This window comes from Nerophis ophidion, linkage group LG04 (genome assembly GCF_033978795.1).
Source record: "Nerophis ophidion isolate RoL-2023_Sa linkage group LG04, RoL_Noph_v1.0, whole genome shotgun sequence".
In the NCBI taxonomy this organism is placed as follows: Eukaryota; Metazoa; Chordata; class Actinopteri; order Syngnathiformes; family Syngnathidae; genus Nerophis; species Nerophis ophidion.
In genome coordinates, this window is record NC_084614.1 from 48,712,390 (window position 1) to 48,724,683 (window position 12,294).

General features: G+C 36.4%; 1 protein-coding gene across 12 annotated transcripts in view; it reads right to left on the reverse strand.

The window, feature by feature from the left end:
- LOC133551476 (uncharacterized) overlaps window positions 1–12,294 on the reverse strand; it is a 136,769-nt gene that overhangs the window by 111,447 nt on the left and 13,028 nt on the right. For 6 of the 12 annotated variants that reach the window (XR_009806511.1, XR_009806502.1, XM_061898212.1 and 3 more), the window contains exon 2: window positions 3,748–3,922. Coding sequence is in view for 4 of the 12 variants with exons in the window: in XM_061898212.1 (XP_061754196.1) it covers window positions 3,748–3,922 (175 nt within the window). In the remaining 8 variants the exon portion in view is untranslated. The remainder of the gene's footprint in view (window positions 1–3,747; window positions 3,923–12,294) is intronic. The other 6 variants (XR_009806510.1, XR_009806508.1, XR_009806513.1 and 3 more) reach the window with 2 other exon arrangements.

Genomic DNA, 12,294 nt, shown 5'->3' on the forward strand with positions numbered 1-12,294 from the left:
CGAGATATTTATAAACCTGGACGATGGCTTACTTTATCGAAAGTCAATGACCATCTCGTTGGTCTTACTAATGTTCAGGAACAGTCCATTCCTCTTAGTTCACGTGTTGGTCTTACTAATGTTCATGTGCAGTTAGGGTGCAACGGTACGTGTATTTGTATTGAACTGTTTTGTACGGGGGTTTCGGTTCGGTACGGAGGTGTACTGAACGAGTTTCCACACGGACATATTAGGTAGCGCACCACACGTTGTGTAAACAATGCAGAGCGAGGCACAGCAGCGACCGGGCTAGGATAACATGTAAAAGCCAGAGCTCGAAGACCCTTCTGCCTCGTTAACATCTCCCCTTTGGGAACACTTCGGCTTCGCGGTGCGATACAACAATGGAGGACGGGGGTTTGCCGACATTGTTCAACAGCAGTAGGGTATGCTTCTGCCAACACGTCAAACATGCTAACCCCTTTGAAGCGGCACCACCCCCAAGTCAACCTCTTTAAGGAAGAGAAAGAGGAGCGTGGTGCAAACACCGCATTCAAGCAGCCTCTCCTCGGCCAGCCAGTCAGGGCTAAAGCAATAACAAATGTTTTTATAGCAGCACATTTAAGACCATCCATCCATCCATTTCCTACCGCTTGTCCCGTTCGGGGTCGCAGGGGGTTGCTGTATTGCATTAAAACTAGATTTTGACCCACTTCTATGGTGGAAGAACAATAAGCAAATATATCCTCTCACTGGATATATGGGCTTATTAAGCGATGACATTACGCTTAATAAACCCATATTAAGCGTAATATGGGCTTATTAGCCAGGCTGGGAGGGGAAAAAGTTAATCTGAGGCTGAGTTGACTTGAAACTGTTCAATGTTGCACTTTTTATGTGTAGGAGAAAAATGTTGTCGATTTATTTAATCTGAGCAACAACTAGAGGCAGTTTAATGTTGATTAACGTGGATCCTGACTTAAACAAGTTGAAAAACGTATTGTGGTGTTACCATTTAGTGGTCAATTGTATGGAAATATGTACTGTACTGTGCAATCTACTAATAAAAGTCCCAATCAATCAATCAATAAAAAAAAAAACAATTTATATGTAGAAAAGTTTTGTTAAGAAACCATTCTGAGCCTTATCTTATTTAGTTTTTATTTTATATATGTTGACAACATTAACACTGACAATGAACCCTGTGTGTATATGTATGTTGTGCCATTGTTTACAAATTTGGTAAATAAATAACCCAAAAAATGTATATTTTGTTGTTTTCTTACTGTACTGAAAATGAACCAAACCATGACCTCTAAACCGAGGTACGTACCAAACCGAGATGTTTGTGTACCGTTACACTCCTAGGTGCAGTCCATTCCTCTCAGTCCAGTCCCAAAAGTCTTTGTGCTCCGTACACCATGTTTTGTTGCAGGTGTACACAAAAATGAACAAAAGGGGTTCAAGATTAAGTTTCCCTGGCAGAACGATCTACTGTTCATCTGTAAAGAATGTGAGGATTGAAGCCCAAACATTAATTTTCAGTTCAGTCCGATCAAACTTTTTAATTCCGATCCCTTAATTATCCTGTAAACACCTGCACCGGTCTTTGAAATTAAATCTAGACTTTGTTTCACTGCTGAAGGAGAAATATGTTAATCTCCATTCACCAGCTTCTGTTAAATTCTGTCCATCTGTGCTGCCGTTTGAAGCGAAGCGCTCGCGGAACAACAAAACCCAGAAGGGAACTTAAGTAGTTGTGGGATACTAGAATGTTGTGAAATTAACCATTAACATACTGTAATTACACAGGGAGCTTTTACTTGGGAGGTAGCGAGTGTTTGGCTTTGAAAATAATTCATAAAAATTATATTAATAATAACAATAATAATAGAACTAGAAAATCCCCCGGAGAGAACAGACCTCCACCAGGCTTTATCTCCCTGTATGTTAACAAAAAAGTCCTAGTCTTAGACGGTGATCCAGATCAGTCCTAAATTATAATCACGTGAACGTTTAATAAACATGGATCCATAACATTGTGAGCTATCTTTAGCGGAATAAAAGAAATAAAGTGAACCCTCTTGTCAGTTATACACTATGTTTGTCTCTGCAGGTGGGGGTGGGACCACAAGCATAAAAATGCACAGAAGGTGAAGCTCGTAACCCCTTTCTGACATTTCCTTAAAGTTTTATCAAAATGTGCTCATATCACCTATGTTTATTTTCACAAATATGTGTGTATTTTTTGTTGTGTTGTTCATACTGTGATATTTATATATTGTAATATTGTTTAGAAACTTGCACACAAGGCCCAGCTGTGCTGAACACTATTAGGTAGATCCACTCGACGTCCATTGCACCGGTTGCCCGGGGGTAACGGGGGATTGGGGACGGGGGCTCACCACATCTGCTGTTCCCTCTATGGTTTGCCATTGTATCTTATTGGGTTTATTTTTTTCTTGCCCTGATGTGGGATCTGAGCCAAAGATGTTGTTGTAGCTTGTGCAGCCCTTTGAGACCCTTGTGATTGGGGGCTATATAAAAAAACTCTCATTGATTGATATTTGGTTTGCTGTCATTTTTTTTACATTCTATTTGCAGTAAAGGCACACAGTCTATTCCAGTTTCTATTTATATCTCCCTGTTAACCTATGCTATTCATAACTAACTGTTTATTCTACTTAATTATACTTAGACAAACTTTATTGATCCACAAAGAAAATTGTTCCACAGAGTAGCTCAGTCACAATGGATGGAAAGGGTGAGGCTGGAAAGGATAATGCAGGTATAAAGTAGAGTAAAAATGTACCATGGTAGCAATATAAAATATAACATATATATTTAATATTTACATTTGATATATTTACATTTGGCAGCACAGCGGGGAGGGGTTTGTACATCTGCCTGACAATACGAAGGTCCTGGGTTCGTTCCTGCGCTCGGGATATTTTTGTGTGGAGTTTGCATGTTCTCACCGTGACTGCGTGGGTTCCCTCCGGGTACTCCGGCTTCCCCCCACTTCCAAAGACATACACCTGGGTATAGGTTGATTGGCAACACTAAATTGGCTCTAGTGTGTGAATGTGAGTGTGAATGTTGTCTGTCTATCTGTGTTGGCCCTGTGATAAGGTGGCGAGTTGTCCAGGGTGTACATCGCCTTCCGCCCGATTGTAGCTGAGATAGGCTCTGGCACCCCCCGCGACTCTAAATCGGATAAGCCGTATGGATGTATGGATGGATGGATGAATGGATATTTACATATAATATACACATATTCATGTACATAACAGTTGGTAATCGTTGGGCTATATCTGGGACCTGAGGTACTAAAGTATTGTCATCTTATGTGTCTTATGTGTACAACAATAAAGTTCCTTCAATCCCGTGTGCAATTCAACTGAGTCCAAAAAAAAATTTTGGGACACAGGAAGACTTGGAAGGATTATGATGAAATCCAAAGTAAATTTGTATTTTGCATTATTGATTTAATTTAATTTTGCCCAAACAATTAATAGATGTAGTACTGTCTTGTATTGTTGTATTTATATACAGTATGGTTGACAACTAAGTTATTTGAAAAAAAAAAAAAAATGTATGTCTTATTTGCCTGAAATTATTGTCGTTTGATAATCATCAACAAATGCAATAAATGATCAATATCAGTTGGTTATCAGTATTGGCAATACTGATAACCAATGCCAAAATGCATCCTGATACAAACTGTAGCACGCATGCTAACGTGTAGAGGATGATAAAAGTACTCACTTACAGCAGACAAGACGATCCCCAGAAAGAATTTCCATGATGTTCTGCTCTTCCATCTTTCTTTCCACAAACACCTCAAATGTCCTTCTTCAAATCCACGGTAGTTACTGTAGTTAGTGCTGGTGCTGCAGGAGCTTGGTTTGCAGCAAAAACTTTGGACCGCTTTCTTCACCTGCTGGAAAACAGACTCAACTTTAGAGCATGGGTCCCAAACTCGCGAGGGCCATTTGTGGCACGCAAGACGATATTTTGCAGCCCCCACCTTAATGAGAAAGTTGAATGTTAGTGCGGCCTGCGAGTTTTAAAACTGTCCCTTTACAGTGTTGTGTGTAGAGCTGAACTAATCTACCAATCACGGTGGGGTAAATTAATCAATCATTCAATGTTTACTTATATAGCCCCAAATCACGAGTGTCTGCACACGCCACAACGATATCCTCGGCTCAGATCCCACATCAGGACAAGGAAAAACTCGGAGGGGGATCGCAGATGTGGGGTCGAATGGATCTAGCATAATTTTGTGAGAGTCCAGTCCATAGTGGATCTAACATAGTAGTGAGAGTCCAGTCCATAGTGGGGCCAGCAAGAGACCATATATGGCTCTCAGGGGTGGGACATGGACCGGGTTTGATACAAGCAGAGAAATATTTGCGACAAGATACATATAAATTTCTCTCTCTGACAAAATAAATCAAAGTGATGCGTACCCGGCGGAGTAAAAGAAAAGTAAGGAACTCAAAGTAGCTTATATTGTAGTCTGCATTCACTTAGCGACTCCTGTTGTCTTATACAGCTAATATATTTTATATTGTATTCTTATTAAATTGATAACAATAATAATTCAAATAATATTAAATCAATATTTTCTCCTAATTTTTTTTAATATTATATTTTATGTTTTTAAAAAATAAAAATTAACTTGAATTGAGTTTAAAACCACGTTTTAGAGCCTTTCTCACATGATGTCACATGTACATGTTTAATACTTTTACATTGTGTTTGATACTAATAATATTTATATTGTTTGACCCTGTTTCCAACTTTTTCAAACGTTTCATACTCTGTATGGTTAAGATGTAATGATCATGATAGTGCAATTCTAATAATGTTGACCTAATGATAATGTTGGTGTGATGATAATGGTAACAACTGTGTAATGATAAAGTTACCATAATGAGAATGATAGTGTAATGATAAGGTGTTCAAAAATGTAATAATATTGACGTTGGTTCCCTCCGGGTAGTTTGGCTTTGGGGATTGGCAACACTAAATTGGTGTGTGAATGTGAGTGTGAATGTTATCTGTCTATCTGTCTTGGCCCTGTGGTGAGGTGGAGACTTGTCCAGGGTGTAACCCGCCTTCTGCCCATGTGCAGCTGGAAGGGGCACCAGCCTCCCATGACCTCGAGAGGGACAAACGGTAAAAAATGGATGGATGGTATATATGGTAATAATAATGTTGGTGTAATGATTATAATGGATTATTGATCATGTTGATGTCATGATAAGGATAAAATAATGGTAATAGTGTTGGTGAACTGATAATAAACTTGGTGCAATAATAATAATATTGGTGTCATGACAATAACAATATAATGTTTGATAAGCATACACTTAAGCCTTTTGTAGCAGAGGTTCAGATAGTAAACAAAAAAAAATGAAATCATCAAATGAATGTCTTGCTATGAGAAATACAATTCATTTGGTTCATTTTTTTACGTCGCACAAAAAGAATATAATTATTGAACAATTAGTTTACCATCCATCCATCAATTTTGTACCGTTTGTCCCTTTTGTGGTTGCGGGGGTTGCAGGAGCCTATCTCAGCTGCATTCAGGCGAAAGGCGGGGTACACCCTGGACAAGTCGCCACCTCATCACAGGGCCAACACAGATAGACAGACAACATTCACACTCACATTCACACACTAGGGCCAATTTAGTGTTGCCAATCAACCTATCCCCAGGTCCATGCTTTTGGTGGTGGGAGGAAGCCGGAGCACCCGGAGGGAACCCACGCAGTCACGGGGAGAACATGCAAACTCCACACATAAAGTTATTATGTATATTTAATTTTTTGGCATGACTTTGGTCAGAAGTGTTTTTAGGCGACGGAAAAGCTCAGTTATCTGACTGCGTGTAAACAAAGTGACAAGTTGAACTAACATTTCAATGAATAAATGTTGGCCAAGCAGTGAGATGTTTGGCAGGTGTAATTCAAACAGTTAGTAACCGTAGAGACTACAATAAATACGCTGTGTTTGTTGAAGACGTGTAGAAAAAGTGCTGCTGACGCACTCAGGCAGTTATTGAGAGTCTTGCCCAATCTTCTAAAAGTGGGTGGAGTAAGAAGAACCGGACTTCCGCCAAGGCAGGACAGATACTAACACACGAGAGAAGGAAGGACAATGTGTACTTTTGTACCGTCAACACGCCTCTCACTTTTCGCACACATTAAGTAATGTGCCTTGGGAATCCAAAAAACCCATAATATTCTATACTAAAAACCACAAAAATATAACACTAAAAATCAAATAAATACATTATATTTTACACTAAAAAACACCAAAGTACATCATAATTACCAGTGAAAACCACAAAAATATGTAACTTTTACACTGATGAACACAAAAAGGCGTATTTAACACTGTAAACCACATATACTTAATATTTATTACTGAAAACCACAAAAATATAATATTTAACGCTGAAAACTACAAAAATACAAATACATTATATCCTACACTAAAAAAACAAACATACATCATGTATAGCTCGGTTGGTAGAGAGGCCGTGCCAGCAACTTGAGGGTTCCAGGTTCGATTCCCGCTTCTGCCATCCCAGTCTCAGCTGCGTTGTCCTTGGGCAAGACACTTTACCCACCTGCTCCCAGTGCCACCCACACTGGTTTAAATTTAACTTAGATATTGGGTTTCACTATGTAAAGCGCTTTGAGTCACAAGAGAAAAGCGCTATATAAATATAAATCACTTCACTTCATATTTACCAGTGAAAACCACAAAAATAAGTAACATTTTACACTGATGAACGGACAAATGCATATTTAACACTGTAAACTCCATATGCTTAATATTTATTACTGAAAACCACAAAAACACATCATACTTAACACTGAAAACCAAAAAATAGATAATATTTGACACTGTAAAATCACAGAAATACATTACATTTTACACTAAAAACCACAAAAAAACATAATGCTTAACACTGAAAACCAGAATAATACAGTACATCTCACACTGAAAAACACAAAAATACATCATAATTTCCAGTGAAAACCACAAAAATAACTAACATTTTACACAGATGAACACAAAAATGCATATTCAACACAATAAACCGCAAAAGCTTAATATTTATTACTGAAAAACACAAAAATACATCATGCTTAACACTGAAAACCAAAAAATAGATGACATTTGCCACTGTAAAATCACAGAAATACATTATATTTTACACTAAAATCCACAAAAAAACATCATAATTACCAGTGAAAACCACAAAAATACCTAACGTTTTACACTGATGAACACAAAAATGCATATCAAACACTGAAACCACATATACTTAACATTTATTACTGAAAACCACAGAAATACATTACACTGAAAACACAAAAATAGATTATATTTAACACTATAAAACCACAGAAATACATTATAATTTACTCTGAAAACCACAAAAAAGAATAATATTTAACACTGAAAACCGCAAAAATACATTATATCTCACAATGAAAAACACAAAACTAGAAAATATTTTACAGAGGGCACTGTCTCGCAAGAACAATCCTGTCAACATTTTCCAGGAGCAAGATGGTTTTTCAAGATGTTTGATTGATTGAAACTTTTATTAGTAGATTGCACAGTTCAGTACATATTCCGTACAATTGACCACTAAATGGTAACACTGAATAAGTTGTTCAACTTGTTTAAGTCTGTAATGTTGCATAACCACATGCTCTGTAATTGTATTTGTGTATTTGTAATTGCTTCTTCATGTGTAAAACCCCACATAAAATGCATTTAATAACTGTGAAAGGAATGTTTATCAGGTTTGAAGAGTTCCCGTTTAGACTTTAAAACATTTTTCAGTGCTTTATGTTTGACAGTTTTTCATCATTCATGAATCCTCAGTGGGAATCTTTAAATAAACGTCCCATCAAGCAGCAAGTTTGTACTGTACGTAATGTACATTATAAATATGTACATACGCAGTATAGCATCAAAGCATTTCTGTGTTTCAAACATGAAATTTGGAGTTGATAAGAAATGTTTTCAACGAGTGTCAACAGGAAAAAAGAAAAAGGCAGCAAATGGAAATTTTACACCAAATCACAAACGTGCAACATGAGGATATGAGTCATATTTCAAACAAAGCAAAGTTTCGTGCAGGTGCTTATGGAATTTTACAATATGTAAAACACACAGCAGTCAGGTGACTTGTAACCTCATTTATTCAACTAAATGTGCTGCTTTTACTTATTAACACCAAATATGGTTCACCTGTTACAAATACTACAACATACTTCAGATCAGTCATATTAAATAAACTATCACAATATGATCAACTTTACATCTCATATACACATGAACTGTACTCTGTTCTTCAGTGTGTGTGTGTGTGTGTGTGTGTGTGTGTGTGTGTGTGTGTGTGTGTGTGTGTGTAAGCGATGATTGCAAATTCAAGCTAATTTAATAAACAGCATCAAAAGCTATATGCATGCAGTGAAATGTTACTATTTGTATTTTTAAACAGAACTTATCTTTGTACTTAAAGAAATATTTAGGAGTGCTTGTCATGTGACAGTCACGTGACTTCCCAGCATATAAAAATATTAATGTGTCACACAAACTAGTTTATTTTTCACTATTACAGTTCATTTTAAATATATGTATTTTTTGTATCAAAATACTTAAATAGTGTGTCAAATATTAAAATTCTATATATTCTTCAATATATTCTTCAATGAAAATATCAGCTTTTAGCATTACAATTGTTATGAAAAGTTAGATGTGACACCTGTCACAATATCGATAATGTTCATCATGTCAGTGTTTCAATAATGTTCATAAATATGTGTTGTTTTTTCATTTAAAAGTACATTTATAAGGTAATTTCTAATAATGCATACATTTACTCTGACCACGGCAACAACAATATTATTCATTTTTGTTCTTATTCACATTTTATTCATAAACACTTCAATGTCTTCCCCTTGCTCTGTGATGTGTCCATAATTTTACTTTATCCAAAAATATTCTCATGAATTACGAGAAAAGTAATTCTCCATAGTTTTGTATTTCAATGTACTTATGTCAGTCCAAAAATGCCCAAGAGAGAATTTTAAAGTCCAGGTCTGAATATGTAATGCATCAATCAATCAATCAATCAATCAATGTTTATTTATATAGCCCTAAATCACAAGTGTCTCCAAGGGCTGCACAAGCCACAACGACAGCATGTGTCAACATCAATATTTTTTATAAATGAAGACACGGGTGAGAACCTACATTTTTCTTTGATTATCATAAATATAGTAACCAATACGTGTGATACTTTATAATCAATTCAAGTCAACTTTTCTAACCTCACCTCATAAAATGATATTACGACATGTGAAATGATATCACAGCACTTCAAATGATATCACTACAAGTTAAGTGATATCACTAAACGTGAAAGTGTATCACTATACTTAAAATCATACCACTACACTTGAAATAATATCATTGCACTCGAAATAACACCACTACAAGTAAAACGATAGCACAACACTTGAAATGATATCACTACAAGTTAAGTGATATCACTAAACGTGGAATTATATCACTATACTTAAAATTATGTCCTTGCACTTGAAATTACAAGTGAATCAATATATAACTAGCCTTTTAAATTATAATCCATCCATCCATTTTTTTTACCGCTTGTCCCTCTTGGGATTGCGGTGGTGGCAGGAGCCTGTCCCAGCTGCAGTCGGGGGTAAGGCACAAGTCGCCATCCTTATCACAGGGACAACACAAATAGACAGACAACATTAACACTCACATTCACACACTAGGGCCAATTTAGCGTTGCCAAATTATAGCTTTTTTCAGTCTCGAACAAGAGTTTTTCCCACCAGTTGTCACATTTTCTAAACACAATTAGCACAGCATCGATCTTTTGGAGCCACACCATACACACATTTCATGTCCTTTCACACAATATGCAGTCAGTGAACACATTTCTACAATGCTCACATCTTCTTGACAGACAAACTGTATCTTACAACAGTATTATGAATTGTGTTTGTAATATTTACAAATGTTTACACACAGCATCCCACAATAGCAAAAACCATATTCTAAACCTTAGATACAGTATAAAAAAAAATGTGCCTCTGCAATCTCAGTTCAAAATCAATATATATCTCAGCTGATATTAAACCATGGAATAATTGACACACGTCTGATTCATGTTGGGTAAATTGGGCCGCAGCAAATTCCAGTCTGGTTTGGACTCAGTGGCAGTGGTCAGGAAGACTTTGAGAAGACAAACACTGTCATGTCTTGACGAGGAATAAGGGAGAAGAGCAAGGGGCCCAAGGAGAAGCCCAGGTAGAGGTTTAAGAATGTGATGTGTGGTTGTGGCATTCTGACGGCTGCAAGAACAGTAGTCAGTGATGCAATGGGTGCCATTATCATTGACCGTGTAATCAACCACACTCTTTCACTAAAAGAGGCTAGTGAGAGAGTGCAGCACAATTTGACGCGGCCAACGGTTGCCTCCATTACATGCATCTTACAACAAACCAACAAATAAGTACAGTACGATATTGCATTCACATGGATTGTTTCTAATCTCACTTGACATGTCAATTAGGACATACAGTAATGCATATTTGGTGTTTTTTTTTGCTGTTGTTGTTTTGATCAGAATGCTGCTGTGTATTTCATGAAAATGTTGTTCACTGTAAGCAATACTGTCAAACTTGTTCTGTTCTATCATCATTTGCTCTTTACTGGAATGCTTTTGACTGTCAACAGTCCATGTAAACATGCAGATCCCAACCAAGAAATGTAGTGTAAAATGGCGGATTTCATGTTTTGCATGCGAATACTTGTAAAACTGAAACAAAAAAGTCTATGCAGTTGTTGTAATGTCAACAATAGCCAGTATGTGATTGCCTCTGATTGACTGTATGCACTTTGTGAAGTGAAGACAAGTTCCTTTGACAAGTTCTTTGACAGGACAATTTCATTTTGAGACATTTTGGTAACGTCAGTGTGTGCAAAGAAAGAATCATTAGTATATATTAGTGTATGTTGAACAAAATGTGTTATTGAGAAGAAAATGGTCCACTGCCAATTTAGAGAAAAATGCTATAAAAAACACAGTAAATTTTACAATTTAACCATGAAATCTATTGCTACTTTTACGTTGCACAACTTGATGGATAACTTGCTTTGAAATCATTATTATAGTATTTATTTCTATTTTTAAAATGGTTTGAATATTAGATAATATATGTTTGCATAATTGGACAATTTTTAAGTTAACATCATTTGCGATTACATGGAGTACATATATTTTGCCTCCAAAATGGAAAATAAAGAATACATTTAAAAAAAAAAAAAGTTACAGTAATTTATTGATACATATAATTTCCAGATTTTCGAGGGCGTATAAAATCAGGTGTCAAATCTTGAGTTTGACACCTGTGGTTTAAATCATTAAAAATACTATTTTCTTAAGAGTGTATAAATCTACTCCATCTCCCATTTTAAATATTTTTTTCATTATCACTTACGCTGTATTTTTGCCTATAAACCTTTCAAAATGAGCCCAAGTCTGCACTGATTCAGGTAAATAAACAATAGTCTAATGGGACTCGAGACCATCGCCTGAAACCTGGAAGTGCCCCTGGGTCACGTGATTGCAATCCAGCTGTACACTAATCCACAAAACCACAGAAGGAAATCTACACTTTTGTTTTTTGTCATTGCAAGTCTGTGTTAAGAGTTTAGAAAACGTATCTGAAGTATGGGCGATTGAAAAAAACTGTGAGAGGCTTGAAATCCACCAGTAATAACCAGTTGATGTTTTATGGTCCCACACTACAGGAAAGTGCTACTGTTCTTCCTGCATGTACTAGTCTACAATGCACGCTCGTAATCTTCCAGTAATAACCAGTTGATGTCTTTTAAAGTCCCACGGAAACAGAGACAGCCTTAAACTCATTTTTATTGGCCTGAAGCAACTTGTAAAAAATGTAATCATAATAAATGGATTATACGAATGAGCTTCGTCAGCGGCAACACAAAGATAATATGTGCATGTTGTGTTGAGATATTTGATAATATGTTCCTTTATTTTAGCATCTTTTATTTATAAAAAGGAATCAAAGTATGTGACAGTTACTGAAGACAGTTGGGACACTCCTTGTATCGCTGGGTTGCATATGATGTCAGATCCGTGTTTCTTCTTCGCAGCTAAATTCACATGATGGTCAAGCAGCTTGAACGTAGCATTAAAACAAGTGA